General features: G+C 42.4%; 1 protein-coding gene across 1 annotated transcript; it reads right to left on the bottom strand.

Annotated features, from left to right (window-relative positions):
- Positions 1–1,510: 1,510 nt before the first annotated feature.
- LOC100126948 (basal endosperm transfer layer10) lies at positions 1,511–2,049 on the bottom strand. The gene is made up of 2 exons (NM_001367428.1): positions 1,963–2,049; positions 1,511–1,852 (listed from the first exon to the last, which is right to left on the bottom strand). The coding sequence occupies exons 1-2, from the start codon at positions 2,045–2,047 to the stop codon at positions 1,683–1,685; spliced, it is 255 nt and encodes an 84-aa protein (NP_001354357.1). The 5' UTR covers positions 2,048–2,049; the 3' UTR covers positions 1,511–1,682.
- Positions 2,050–15,970: the final 13,921 nt, after the last annotated feature.

The following is a 15,970-nucleotide window of genomic DNA, read 5'->3' as shown; positions in this document are numbered from 1 at the left end:
TCTTTGGAATCGTCGGAGGACTCATCGGAGGACGAAGAGTCCACGAACTCTTTGAAATAGTCCATGACAAACTGTGTCAAGTACTTGTGGTAGAGAATACGAAGATGGCTTGGCCTCTAGGTTCTATTTGTAGGCGGGTGCATCGTGTCAAGGAAGCCAGGATGCAGTGGCTTGTGGTGGAAGGAAGGCGTGTCATGCAAGAGAAGCGTGACGATTTTTGTTTTGTTTAATTTCGTGTATTGTGGCGCAAGTTTAAGGAATTGTACGAAAGCATACTAAGGGAACAAATAAGCTAATAATTAGTGTACAAAGAGAAAAAAAATAAATTGATGTTAGTTGAAGAAAATGTATATAATAATAGTATGGTGGGGTATAAAGGTTTGATATAGGAGGAACCACTATAGAATACAGAGGATAGAGATATAAGCGGAGAGATGTTGCTGATGTGGCACGTGGGTGAAATGTAGGGGGAGAAATTTAGGGGTAACCGTTGAACTTAGTCTAAAATCTGCCCCTGAGTGCAAGCCGCTATCTCTGGACTAGGCCTCTCATGATAAACACAAAGGCTAAATTCACTAGTAGAAAAAGGTTCAAAGCCTGCGGTACGATATATTTTTACAGACGGATTCGGTTATCAACCGTCTGTGCTATTTTTAGTGACGGTTCCTTAAGAAAACCGCCTGTAGAAATCCATGATTTCTAGTTACAGTTTTCTTAAGGAACCACATGTAGAAATCGATTTCTAGCGGCGGTTTTCTTGAGGAACCGCCACTAGAAATCATTTTTATCCTTAATTTTTCGAGTTTTTCAAACAACCTCGTATGATGAAACTAAGAAAATAAAAGTTATAGATCTCTAAAAGTTATGAAACTTTGTAGTTGAGAACTTTTTTATTTGAAATCATTTTGACTCTAAAAAATTGCATCTAAATTTGTCAAATTTAAAATTCAAATTTTGCAAACGACCTCGAATGAAAAAAGTGTCAAAATGAAATTGTAGAACTTCAAATGTTATTCAGCTTTGCAGTTGATAACTTTTTATTTGAATTCGTTTACGGTCTCAAACAAGCAATTTACACTCAGTTGGTTGTAATATGTGGACAACAACACTACAAACTAAACACGAAGCATGACATAGGTGGAGTGGTAGAGGTGAGTGCACAAGGGTGATGTTGTTGGAGGTTCGATTACTAGCAACCGCGTAGCGCGACAGGTGGGATGGGCTGAGGCCTCTTATTAAATAAAAAATAAAATAATTTTTTGCTGCTTTTAAATCTGGTTTGATGTTTCTGAAAATAAATTTAACTGACGGTTTTATTACGTCGACCGCCAGTCAGTTACCCATCTGTAAAAATAATTATTTCTCCTAGCCCCTAGCATTGGCGGCTCTAAAAAACACCAGTGAAAATAGGTTCACAGCCGTCAGCTTCTGTGTACTAGTGATTGGAACGAAAAGTATTGTGCCTTAGGTCATTCATTTTTTTGTTCATATCATTACTTCCACAAGATTTCTTAAAACATGCACAACAACATAATTGTTTGCTCTTATTATTAATTCCATCTCTCAACTGCATATATGTATAAAGTCTCACTTGGACACTTTCAAAATGGAGGACATGCCAAACGACATCCCATCCCTAGATATATAACAAGTTGCGCCCGTCAGATATAGTGGCTTTTGACTCATGGGCATTCAAATGTACACATGCATTCTTTGTTGAATGGGATCTTGCCCCTGCAATACCCGCCGACACCGAGGTTATGTTGAACGCACGAGTTGGCACAGTCCTTGTTGCTCATGCATGGGCCGTGATAGAAATTGTTATGCCTCATGCAGACAGTTGCCTCCGCACCTAGTACGCACGTACAATCATAAACCGCTCATCAGCGTGGACAGAGCTTGATATATAGTAGTAGTCTCAAAAGGAGCTTGATAATCGAAAACTTTGATTTAGTTACTTACGATAGGCCACAAGGAGCAAGGCAAGGACGAAGACGACATGTGCCGCTGCAATCTTGTTAGATGCCGCCATGGTTATTTGGTGCATGTGAGGAGAACAGCATACACATGCTTAATATTTATAGTGGTTTCTTAGGCCTTAGAGGGTTCTGGTACATTCAGTGTTCTAGCTAGCTAGATGGCTATATCTATATCTATATCCCTAGATCTATCTTACTATATCTACATCTAATCCACTCCCTCCATCTCTTCATTTATTATTTGAGATGTACGTAGATGATAAACAGGGAAGAAGGTGAGCAGCGGCGGATCTATAATTTTATGCCGTCTAAAATTTTCATATATATATTCGATCAAACCGTTTAACAATTTAGCAACGTTTTAAAATTTTGAACATTATTTAGTACATATACACTAAACTACACATTAAATACTAAAACTGAAGACTAATTTAAAAATATAAATAATAACTTTTAAATTTAAAATTTAACTTTAAAATATTCACAAATTATAGTATAAACAGGTGAAAAAGCCATATTGTTAGTTTATAAAATGTAGGCATGCAAGAGAGATTCATCTCACTTTGTAGCTAAGACCTTATAAGGGACCTAATCAATATCTTTATTATATCATCTTCATCTAGTTAAAAAACAAAATATCAAACACAATAACAAACAATTAAACAAATTATACTTGCATAGATTAATTTATCCGCAGATTAGTCTCCAGCGGCATCTCGCGAATCATGTCTATCAAAGAATTTGAGCCATCAAGCGTTGAAATATTGATTTTTGTGACCGTGCCATCTGTCTTTATCCTAAGATTTCATCAAATAGGTCCTAAGATCGTAGACCCGAACATAAAAGAAGTACAAGATATAAGACTGTTAGTGGAGCATCCTTATCATATTATTTTTTTATTCTTTACACACACTAGGCAAGTAGGGTATGCCAGGGCATACCTGGCATACCCGGTAGGTATGCCCTTGAAGGAGAGGTTAGTACTAGAAAGAGAGGTGCACAATATAGGATAGGATTGGCAATGCCTTTCCATGGGGTAATGGCTTGGCCTTCTCATGAACCTAGCGAATGTGCTCTAGACAAAAAAAATCGGTAGGCAGGCAAAGAAATCACTAGCAAGCAGTGGTGGTAGCGATAGACTTTGCTCTTGATTGACGGCGACATCAGGCTCGTCCAGCTCCTCGACATGCATGTGAATCTAGTTCAATGGACAATGATGTGAACTTCAACGTAGTACCGTGTTTGACTGCTTCTCTAGAGAACAAGAAGAGTGGGTCATGACCTAGAAGGTGTTGACGCACCCAACCCCCCATAATATAACATATTTTGAAGAATACTGACATATACATCATTGTACGACTTCATTTCGAATATAGAGCATATATTTCATCACTATGACTTTTGACACCAAGGTTGCACATCTCAATGTCATAGAATTTGGCACCGACCCTTGAGCCCCAGGTGGCATGGCAAGCTAACGTGACATTAAATAGGCAGGACTTTGTCACAATAATCTTCGGCATCATAGATATTGATGCCCACCTTGGAGCCAAGGTGGGTGATGAAGGTCTAACATTGGGTATTTTAAGACCCTAGATTAAGGACATGACACTCTAGTTAACCCCTCAATTCTCTATATCAACCAGGGGCTTGTGGGATACACTCATCATGTATGCTCATGAGTACACTCTAGGCCATCTATGAATGGCTTGATGGGTGTCTAATGGCCACCTCTCGTGAATGCCTCGGTGATCAAGTGTCAAGGCCAAGATGCCCCATACCTTCTCTTGCCATCCTTTTCTTAGGGTACATGTTCTCAACCCAGGGGAGCCCCGGTAAGCCAAAGCTTCGTAGTCACCCAACCTTAGTTTAGGGTAAATGTTCACCCTAGGCCAAGTTGGAAGTCAAGTCAAGAATCTACTAGGCGAAGGCCGCCCGCCCCCTTGATCAGATTTCTTTAACATCAATTGAACATGTTTTATTGCATATACAGGAAGAGAAGGGTACCTCAACTAGTATCGGAATCGAGGTCTTCGACCAGAGCTGTCGAGGGCATCGAAGTGAAGGGCCACACCATTTAAGAGGGGGCTCCTTGTAGCTTCGTGAAGGCGTCCCCGCCGGCTCGGACAATTCTGAACAACCACAATCTCGGCAAGGTCGAAGACTCGGCTTCATAGGGCGAAGGGTGCAGCGCGCAGGCGAAGGGTGCCACACGTGGGCGAAGGCCATTGTGGCAGAACCGCCCGAATTATTCCAGCTTAAGTGCCTAAGTCACGCCTCGGGGGCCGTAACACACTTAAATCGGAATAACCCGTCATTCCCTCAGATCTAGTCTGATAAAGCCACTTAACCAGGATCAAATACCACATACTCACTCGAAGGTGAGTCACAGAAGAAATACAATAAAATAGGAAATCCTCAAATTAAAGTACTGAATTATTACATAAACCAGAGTTTTTCAAGTAGCTGGTAAAAGTTCATAAAATAAGATGCAGCGGATAATCGATGTCGTCGGTAGCGAGGAATTGGGCAGGCCTAGCCACTACTCCTCTTGCTCCTCTCCTGCCGGAGCAGCATCCCACTCGACCGTCCAACCCGGTGGCAGGGTGGTAGGCCAAATCACACCATCAACCATATCCTGAAGCGCACCTGCAAAAATTATGCCACAAGCAAGGTTGAGTATACTAATACTCAGCTAGACTTATCCGGTGTGAGGAATCTACTCCTCTACCTCTAGACCATGCAGCTGTTTGGCTGAGGGGTTCGGTTTGCCAAAAGCACTAGCTGTATCTAAAATCAAGTTTTAGCTTTTCAATTTCTAGCATCATTAGCTTAACTATGTTTGCTCCTTCTAAGCATACATGGTAGCAAGCATTTAGTACATACAACAAGTTATCTCATGTAACCCATTTCACTTCTTACTCGATGTAGTACAAGGGGTTAAGCAGTCTCATTAGTTGCGAGAAGCATACAATTCAAATCGAGTTTTAACCTTGCAAGGTAAACCTAAACACACGACATGTCAGGGCACTCCGTCCCCACACATGTCAACCGTCCCCATCGATTCCCCGTTCGCGTCCAGGCCTCACCGCCTTGGCATACAATACTGCACTGACCCCGGCCGCCGCCGTGCAGTGACCGCACTTGTACCGACCATAGCTAGCATGGGAGACCTAGTCTCAGGTCACGTGAGGGATAAAGTCCACGCCCGGCTTCACTCAGGTACTAGGTTTACCGGTTACCATATTTCTCGACATGTGCTTAGTACGTTCAAAAGCTTGACTCAGGTATCCACACATTAATCCTTAATTCCTTTTTCCCGTCTCATGGACAAGGCATCCTCCCTGGATCCAAGTCCATAGACTAACATATATCCCGTTATCAAGATGAATATAATCAATTCCTGACCTCGCGCGAGTGCTAGAAAAATCACTCGACTTCTACCGAGATCCTGATTAGCAAAGCAGCTACTCGACCTAGCATACTAGTATCCATCTCAAAAAGGAATCCTAAGTTCATGCAACTAGAGGTTTCAAGCAACTCCTACACTTAAGTGCACATTACAATCCTACAAATATTAAGTGTAGTAAAGTAGCATTGATTGTGAATGATTAAATTAATAAGGTAGAGCTTTATTCTTGCTACTGAAGATTCTTGGGGTATACTTAGCAATTTAGGGTCAAGCTTAGTTAAACTAAGTGGTAAGTCTATTTTGGTGTTCCACTGAATTCTTTTAATGTCTTAGTGAGAATTTATCAAGATTTCTAGTTGAACTTATTGGAGGGAGGGTTATCTTTCCTTTCTTTCTTTCCATTTCTTTTATGCCTTTAAGGTGGGTTTGAACTACAAGTTAACTTAATAAATTTCCAAAACTTCTGTAAAAATTACAATGGCTTTTTAATGGTGTATAGTTCTCTGTCTCAAAATTTGGGGCTTAAAAAGTGAATAGTTCTCTCTGTATAAAATTATCAATTATTAGGGCAGAGGGGGTGTTTTGAACTACAACTCCTTTTTAACAGTGGGTTATTCTCTAAGACATATTTTTACTAGCAACTAGATGTTATAACTTGACTTTGTACAAATGTTTAGCAATTAATACGTATTAGTTATTTTGCTATGATTTTCTAAATTTCTAGCTAAAGGGGTGCTTTCTACTACCACTATATATGAAAAATATTAAACAACATATTTCAAAATTTTCCTATCTTCTTCTTTGTGCAAGAGCAATCATTCTGAAGTTTGGCAACTTTTTGCTCAAGGGAAGGGTGGTAGGAATTATTTGGATTAAATGGCCTTTTTCATGAAGTATTGGCGATGTGTATTATTTTGCAGCTTTAAAGTGGGTTTTACAATTTTTTCTGGTGACCTACTTCATCACCTATCTCGTAAAATTTTATTTGCCCATTATTGCACTATTTTTGGTTTGCTCATGATTTATTTAAAATTTTGCCCAATATCAAGTTCTATTTGTTTACCCTACTTAAAATGATGGTCTGAGGTGTTTATCATTTTGTAGTGGGGTTTTAGAGATTACAAGTCCACTGGATTTTTATTAACAATTTTGAAATTGTTTTCATAATTCTAATAATTGTTTTTCTGGTTTGATTAGTGCTTAATAAAACATTTCACTTTGAATCTGTTCTGGTCTAGGGGTCCCTTTATTTTTCCTAGGTTCTCTGTTACTTAAGTAGACTAGGAAAAATAATTGCCTTCACTGTTCATTATTTTCTAATGCCTTTCTGATTTTCCTAAGTTTTGGGCAAAAATGGCTTTTAATAGATAATCCTACTTAAACTTCCAATACTGGGGTGCTCACTATTTTTAAGTAGTGTCTAAATGGGGTTTGAACATCTACAAATTTTCTTAAGTTCAGCACAGAAGCATAACTAATTTTCTTCTTTAATTTAATAAGGTTTGGTCATTTACCTTAATCAATTTCAAACTCTAAAATTCAAAACAGAAAGCATGTGGTTCAGTATTTTTAATTGAAAGTCCATAATATTTTGAATCCAGCAAAATTGGTTTGGTTAAATTTGGTTGAATATAACTCAAAATATAATTTCTCTTAGTTCTCTGCTGAATTTAAAAAGGTTAAATATAATTGGATAAAGGAAAAACAGTTTTGCGCTCTGATCTTGTGTGGGGGTCATAGGATTTTGCCTACTAGTTTCAAAGATTTGGAGCTCTGAAGTCTAGTATGTCTCCCAGCCCGAGCCCGAGGCAAATCCTTGGTTTTGTCATGTCTAGGGCTCGCGTCCTAATGCCATCTTCTGGCATGTGACAGAGGGGTTAGTTAGACACGATTTTGTCAATGGGAGCGTTAGGGTTAGAGCTAAGGATCAAGGTGAACACGCTCGGTTTTTGCTCAAGGGCTGAAAATTCAGAAATCTGAATTTCAGAAATCCCCATTGAACCTCCACTTGAATGGCTTGTTTGGAGTTTTTAATAAACTATTTTGGCCAAGCTTTCATAATCTTTATTGTAGCTTATTTAGTGTATTTCAATGTTTATAATTGGCCTAAGCCATGATTTTATGTTTTTCATGGTCTTTCACCCCTTTTCTTTATTTCTACTTAAATAGCTTGATTAGGGTTGGTATTAGGGTTTCAACATTTTTCCCTCTTTTGAAAATCTCATTTGTTTTGAACATGAGCCTTTAGATGTAAACTTAGTGGATCTTCTATTCTTACATTGATTTGGTGCTTCATGCTCACTTTGGCTTGCATGAAATGATGATTCTTGAGTTATCACTGAGAAAAGCCCTAGGTGACACTAGGTGTCACAGCCTTCCCCCTTAAAGGAATCTCGTCCCGAGATTCGGGTCGGAGTCCTCCTAGGGTGAAGCGAAGGGTGAGACTTACCTGAAGTAGGTGCTTTATTTATTAGGGCATACTGCTCTTCGAATGTCATTCTCTTTGCAACTTCAGAAGGAAGTCCTTTAAACTTTAGTTCTATAATTACTTCATTCTGATTTAAGATCATTTTTCTGAAATTTAGATTCGAAGGGCAGGAGGAGGGGTTGGGCATAATCACGTACTAATTTCCTTAGGTAGGCAATCGGGGAAGTTGGAACGCAGGAATTCCTCAGTCTCCCAAGTAGCCTCTTCCTCTGAGTGATTACTCCATTGGATCTTATACATTTTGATCGATTTAGCCCGAGTTGATCTTTCTTTGCAATCTAGAACCTTGGAAGGGTACTCTTGGTACGATAGATCTGGCTCTATCTCCAATTCTGGTTCCGCTATGATCTCAGTCGGCAATCAAACACACTTCTTCAGCTGGGATACATGGAACACATTGTGGATGACATACATTTTTGGAGGTAACTTCAATTTGTATGCCACGGGTCCACATGCTTCTATGATCTCATAAGGTCCAATGTAACGAGGGGCTAACTTGCCTTTGATCCCGAATCTCTGCACTCCCTTGGTGGGTGATGCCTTCATATATACGAAATCTCCCACCTCAAACTGGAGAGGTTTCCTCCTCTTATCATGGTAACTCTTCTGCCTGGCCTGAGCAGCTTCTAGATTCTTCCTGATTAGTTTGACCTTCCTTTCGGCCTCAGTCACTAAGTCAGGTCCGAAAACTTCTCTTTCTCCAGGCTGAGATCAATTGAGGGGTGTTCGACACCTTCTTCCATATAGAGCTTCGAAGGGTGCCATCTTTAGGCTAGATTGATAACTGTTGTTATAAGCAAACTCTGCCAAGGAGAGATGCTTATCCCAGTTCTTGTCACAATCGATCACACAAGCTCTCAGCATATCTTCAAGAATTTGATTTACCCTCTCGGTCTGACCATCAGTGTGTGGGTGGTAAGCTGAACTTCTGATTAGCTTGGTTCCCAAAGACTCTTGCAGTTGTTCCCAAAATCTGGCAACAAATTGGGCTCCTCGGTCAGAAACAATGGTCTGAGGCATTCCGTGCAAACACATGATCCGGTCAATGTACAACTTTGCATACTTTTGAGCCTTATCAGTGGTGTGCACTAGGAGAAAATGTGCCAGTTTCATTAGTCGGTCCACAATAACCCAAATTGAATCATGATGACGAGAGGTGTTGGGCAGACCCACAATGAAATCTATGCTGATGTCATCCCATTTCCACGAAGGTATAGGCAGGGGTTGCAGAGCTCCAGCTGATTTCAAGTGGCTTGCCTTTATCCTCTGATAGGTGTCACATTCCGATACATATTGGGCTATCTCCCTCTTCATTCTGGTCCACCAATACAAGGGCTTTAGATCATGGTACATTTTGGCGCTCCCTGGATGCATAGAGAATTTGGAGAGATGGGCCTCGTCCAAGATTTTCTTCTTGAGATCCTTGTTTTTAGGAACCACCAATCTGCTTTCAAACCACAATATACCCTTTCCATCTTGGCGGAAACACTTATACTTCTCGGTCTTCTGATGGAGATTCTCCTTAATAATTGCACTCCTTTGTCACTGAGCTAGGCCATGATGATCTGGTCTTGCAAAGCTGGCTCAACGGAAATGTGAGACAAAGCACCAGAATGAATCACTTCAATCTTCATCTTGCTCAACTCATCACACAAGGTGTCAATGCAATAATCCATCATAACACAGTTGCATTGCAACTTCCGACTCAAGGCATCTGCTACCACATTGGCCTCCCCTAGGTGATAATGTACCTCTAGGTCATAGTCCTTGATCAGCTCTAGCAATCTTCTCTGCCTCATGTTGAGATCAGCCTGAGTAAAGATATACTTAAGGCTCTTATGATCAGTGAAGATGTTGTAGTGGGTTCCCATCAAATAGTGCCTCCACATTTTTAATGCATGAACCACGGCTGCTAACTCCAAGTCATGAGTGGGATAATTTTGCTCATGAGGTCTGAGTGCTCTTGAGGCGTAAGCAATGACTCGGTTGTCTTGCATCAAGACACAACCTAGTCCAGTGCCAGAGGCATCATAGTACACATCAAATGGCTGGCTACTGTCGGGTTGCGCTAACACCGGTGCTATGGTCAGATGTTGCCTTAATGCATTAAAGGCATCTTCGCACTTCTGACCCCAAACAAACTTGGCTTATTTATTCAATAGCTCAGTTATGGGCTTCACAATTCGAGAGAAATCCGAAATGAATCTTCGGTAATAACCAGCTAATCCCAGAAAACTCCGAATCTGATGGACAGTCGTTGGCGGCTTCCGGTTCATCACTTCTTGCACCTTATCAGGATCAAGAGCTATACCTGCCTGAGAGATAGTGTGACCCAAGAATTTGATCTCCTTTAGCCAAAAATCACATTTTGATAACTTGGCATAAAGATGGTGCTCTCACAGACGTTGAAGAACTACATGCAAATGCTCGGCATGCTCTTCTTCGTTCTTCGAGTACACCAAGATATCATCGATGAAAACCACTACGAATTTGTCCAATTCAGGCATGAAAATAGAATTCATTAGATACATGAAATACGCTGGTGCATTGGTCAGCCCAGATGACATCACCAAGAACTCATATAGCCCATATCTGGTCGAGAAGGCGGTCTTCGGAATATCGCTTGCTCGTATCTTGATCTGATGGTAGCCGAAACGAAGGTGGAAAACACTTTGGCTCCAACCAATTGATCAAAAAGAACATCAATATGAGGCAAAGGATACTTGTTCTTGATAGTCACCGCATTAAGTGGGCGGTAATCTATACACAGCCTCAAGATTTCATCTTTCTTCTTTACAAACAAGGTTGGACATCCCCAAGGCGAAGTACTTGGGCGGATAAAACCTTTGTCCAGCAATTCTTGCAATTGCTTCTTCAATTCTGCCAACTCAGCGGGTGGCATCCGGTAAGGCCTCTTGGAAATAGGTGTCGTTCCCGGTTGCAACTCGATGGCGAATTCAATATCCCGGTCTGGTGGCATTCCTGGCAATTCATTAGGAAAGACATCTGCATACTCACAGACCACTAGAATCTTCTTCAGAGGTAACTCCGTCATAGCAAAAGCACATGACTGAGTAGAAGCTTGACTGGGCGGAAACAAGGTGAAATTCCCACAGATTAGGGAAATTGATTTCCACGATGCGGCTGGCTACATCAAGCACTACTTGGTGTAGGGTCATCCAATTAGCTCCCAGAATAACATCCACATTTTCCAAACCCAAAACAAGAAGGGTGGTTTTGATAATGTGGCTTCCCAGTTGAATAGGCACACTTTGGTTTAATTGATTAGTTACAATTTTAACCCCCAGTGTGGCTATCATATATAAATGACCCTTTTGTGTGACAGAAAGGCAGTTGACATTTAGCACTGAACTTTTGGCTAATGAAACTATGAGATGCACCAGAATCAAATAGAATTAAAGCAGGTTGATTATAAACTGAAAAGATACCAGTCATGATGGGTGCTCCCTCAGGTAACTCCTCCAGAGTAGTGAAGTTGAGCTTCCCTTGCCTGACTTGTACCTTCTGCTTTCTTCCCTTGTCTTGATTTGGTGCTGGCATCTGCCTCTGCTGATTTCTTGGGCAATTCATGGCATAGTGGCCCACCACAAGTGAAGCACTTGTTCCCATTGCCTTGGCGGAACTGCTGCTACTGCGGAGCCTGATTGTTCCTTGGAGCGGGAGCTGCAAAACGAGTGGGTGCCAGCTGCTGCTGCTGAGGTGGCCTGATCACCCATCTGCCTACCTGCTGCTGAAATTCCCTGCTCTGATTGTGAGAAACAATCCTGAACCTCTAGGCCTGAGTGGATGGTGCTGCCATCGGTGCCTTTCTCTTCTTCTCTGCCCGGTGAGCTACAATACAGTCCTCCTGGGAGATGGCCGGGTTGACCAACTCATTGAAGCTATCAACACAGACAGTGTTGAGACATTCCCGCAGCTTGGTGTTGAGACCCCTGCGGAAGCGGTCCCTCTTCTTCTCATCAGAATCAGTATGATAACCTGCATACTGACACAAGTCATTGAAGGCCTAAGCGTACTGCAATACCGTGCGGGTTCCTTGATTGAGTGCTAGAAATTCATTCAGCTTGCGATCAAGAATTCCTGCTAGAATATGGTGCCCTCTGAAAGTAGTCTTGAATTCCTCCCAAGACACTTCACGATCAGCAGGTAGCATAGCACGAAAGCGGTCCCACCAAGTCCGAGCAGGGCCACAAAGCTGCTGCGCGGCGAAGAGAGCCTTGGTATCATCAGGGCAGTCTCCCATGAGGAGGGGAAACTTGGACTCAACGACGCGGAGCCACACGTCGGCATCCAACAGATCCTCTGCCTTGGTGAACAAGGGAGGCTGCGTGCTCAGGAACTCCTGGTAGGTTGTCGCTGCCGGAGGTCGCTGTGGCTGGCCTCCACCATGCTGCTGGGGTGGGGCTAGCGCTGCAAGAGCTGTCGCAGAATCTCATTCTGCTAGGCCATTAGCTCCTGCACTGTGGGAGCTGGAGGAGGTGGCGGCAGAACTTGCTCGTTATGCCCACGACGCTGCCTAGCTGCCATCTGAAAACAGAGATTGTCGCCATTGTTATCTCGATTCACAATTTCGAACAACATGCTATTATCTCATATGGAAAGAAATTGCCATAATCATAACATTAAGTTTGAATGAAGATAACATGGTTACAAACATCCCACAGATCTCAAAAGTTCTAAAGGGTTACATCAATTAGGGGAAAGTACCCGTAAGCCTAGTCTAGAATCTGCCATTAACTAAGCTCACGTAGGTTTCTATCCTCTAAAGCATCAAAACGACTGATCAACCCTGAGCGGTGGAAGTGACACTGGATGCGGGTGAAGGGGGCATCATGGAGGTAGTCCCATAGGCACCAGGGGCTGGTCCTAACTCCTCGGGAGCCTCTTCTCCCTCGCTTCCGGCCTCATTGGCCTCCATCTCCAAGTGGTGCATGTCCAGGTGGTCATTAGCTTCTTCGAGTTCCCGCTGCACATCATGGAGCTGGTTCTCCAAGACATCAATAGTGTTATCTCGGATCTCCACCTGCTGCTCCAAGGTGGTGATGCGCTGGCTCAGCCTTTCCACCTGTAGATCCTTCTCTACCAATTCGGAGGACAAGTCGACCACAAAGTCTTCTCGGTAGTCGAGGGTGAGCTTGGTGGTTTGAGCGATGTTAGCAAGATGTGTCATAGCGTCGCTCTGTAGGGCCTGAAATCGGTACAACGCACTCATGCACTGAACAGTGACCCTCCCAACCAAGTCAGGATACATTGCCCACACATCCTTCACATGGCTCACACAGTTACATCACATGGGGTCATCGTTCTTCTCAGCAGGGAAGAGTCTCAAGGGGTGCATCACCATCTCCAGGGGATGGTAGCCACAAAAAGTTGTCAGAGTCTTCATGGCTGCTGCTTCAGTGGTATCGTCCGTCCTGAATCCAATTGTCTCGGAGTCAAGAGAACACCAACCCGGCTGAAGGGGATGAGCCTCCAAAGTCAGCCAGACTCGGCAACGAGGCACCCGATGCTCCTCGTACAGCTGCACCGTGTACAGAGGGGGCGTAGGGTAACCGACGGAGTTAAGCACTTCCCACAAGATGGAAGGAAAGCCATCGTGAGAAAGGAAGTCAGAGCTGAAACGGGTGTCTCCTCCACTGGCGGGGGTGGGTGAATTCATCTGTGGAAGGGGATCAGAGGTAAAGATTATGGTGGAAGGAAGAAAATAAAAGAGCCTGAGTGGTTTAAAAGGAAGCGGGTTAGCTCAAATTTTTACTTCTTTAGTTCTTATTCCTTCAAATTTTTATAATGCAGGCATGCAGAAAATAACGTCTCCTCTTCGAATAAAAGGGTGCTCCTAGGGCATCCTTTAAAAATCTAGATACTGGCCCACATGGCCTACTTAATTAGCCACCTATTTCTCCGTCTATTCCTAAGGCCTTTCGTCCTAGGTCTAGCGGTCTAGTCCTGACGATTCACACTAGTTTCTAAGCAAGTTTTAAATTTTGAAAATTGGTATTCTTGGTTTATTGTCCCTCTCTGTGGTGGTATTTGCTCCGATACCAGCTGTGGCAGAACCGCCCGAATTATTCCAGCTTAAGTGCCTAAGTCACGCCTCGGGGGCCGTAACACACTTAAATCGGAATAACCTGTCAGTCCCTCAGATCTAGTCTGATAAAGCCACTTAACCAGGATCAAATACCACATACTCACTCGAAGGTGAGTCACAGAAAAATACAATAAAACAGGAAATCCTCAAATTAAAGTACTGAATTATTACATAAATCGGAGTTTTTCAAGTAGTTGGTAAAAGTTCATAAAATAAGATGCAGGGGATAATCGATGTCGTCGGTAGCGAGGAATTGGGCAGGCCTATCCCACTACTCCTCTTGCTCCTCTCCTGCTGGAGCAGCATCCCACTCGACCGTCCAACCCGGTGGTAGGGTGGTAGGCCAAGTCACACCATCAACCATATCCTGAAGCGTACCTGCAAAAATTATGCCACAAGCAAGGCTGAGTATACTAATACTCAGCTAGACTTACCCAGTGTGAGGAATCTACTCCTCTACCTCTAGACCATGCAGCTGTTTGGCTGAGGGGTTTGGTTTGCCAAAAACACTAGTTGTATCTAAAATCAAGTTTTAGCTTTTCAATTTCTAGCATCATTAGCTTAACTATGTTTGCTCCTTCTAAGAATACATGGTAGCAATCATTTAGTACATACAACAAGTTATCTCATGTAACCTCATTTCACTTCTTACTCGATGTAGTACAAGGGGTCAAGCAGTCTCATTAGCTGCGAGAAGCAGACGATTCAAATCGAGTTTTAACCTTGCAAGGTAAACCTAAACACACGACATGTCAGGGCACTCCGTACCCACACATGTCAACCGTCCCCATCGATTCCCCGTTCGCGTCCAGGCCTCACCGCCTTGGCATACAATGCTCCACTGACCTCGGCCGCCACCGTGCAGTGACCACACTTGTACCCACGATAGCTAGCATGGGAGACCCAGTCTCAGGTCGCGTGAGGGATAAAGTCCACGCCCGGCTTCACTCAGGTACTAGGTTTACCGGTTACCATATTTCCCGACATGTGCTTAGTACGTTCAAAAGCTTGACTCAGGTATCCACACATTAATCCTTAATTCCTTTTTCCCGTCTCATGGACAAGGCATCCTCCCTGGATCCAAGTCCATAGACTAACATATCTTCTTCTTTATGCAAGAGCAATCATTCTGAAGTTTGACAACTTTTTGCTCAAGAGAAAGGTGGTAGGAATTATTTGGATTAAATGACCTTTTTCATGAAGTATTGGCAATGTGTATTATTTTGCAGCTTTAAAGTGGGGTTTACAATTTTTTCTGGTGGCCTACTTCATCACCTATCTGGTAAAATTTTATTTGCCCATTATTGCACTATTTTTGGTTTGCTCATGATTTATTTGAAATTTGGCCCAATATCAAGTTCTATTTGTTTACCCTACTTAAAATGATGTACTGAGGTGTTTATCATTTTTGTAGTGGGGTTTTAGAGATTACAAGTCCACTGGATTTTTATTAACAATTTTGAAATTGTTTTCATAATTCTAATAATTGTTTTTCTGGTTTGATTAGTGCTTAATAAAACATTTCACTTTGAATCTGTTCTGGTCTAGGGGTCCCTTTATTTTTCCTAGGTTCTCTGTTACTTAAGTAGACTAGGAAAAATAATTGCCTTCACTGTTCATTATTTTCTAATGCCTTTCTGATTTTCCTAAGTTTTGGGAAAAAATGGCTTTTAATAGATAATCCTACTTAAACTTCTGAAGCGTCCCCAATCCTCTGGGACTCAAATGTGATATAATTACTAGTCCCAGGAGGCTAGTAAACACATTTATACATCAGATGATTCCAGATCTGCTTAAACGAGACAAACCTATAAAGGTGGCGATCAACTTTAAGAGTTGGTCCACAACTCGGGACATATCATCAGAGTGGGGCTGAAGCAGCCCGATATACGCAACGAAGCAAATCAGCGGTCCAACAGCCACATGCAAGGTTGGGAACAGTCGTAACTCTTACCCGATCTCCTTTTTCTGAAAAACAACAA

This window comes from Zea mays, chromosome 3, assembly GCF_902167145.1.
Source record: "Zea mays cultivar B73 chromosome 3, Zm-B73-REFERENCE-NAM-5.0, whole genome shotgun sequence".
Classification (NCBI taxonomy): Eukaryota; Viridiplantae; Streptophyta; class Magnoliopsida; order Poales; family Poaceae; genus Zea; species Zea mays.
Note: the sequence above shows the minus strand (reverse complement) of the source record. Positions and strands in the feature narration are given on the sequence as shown.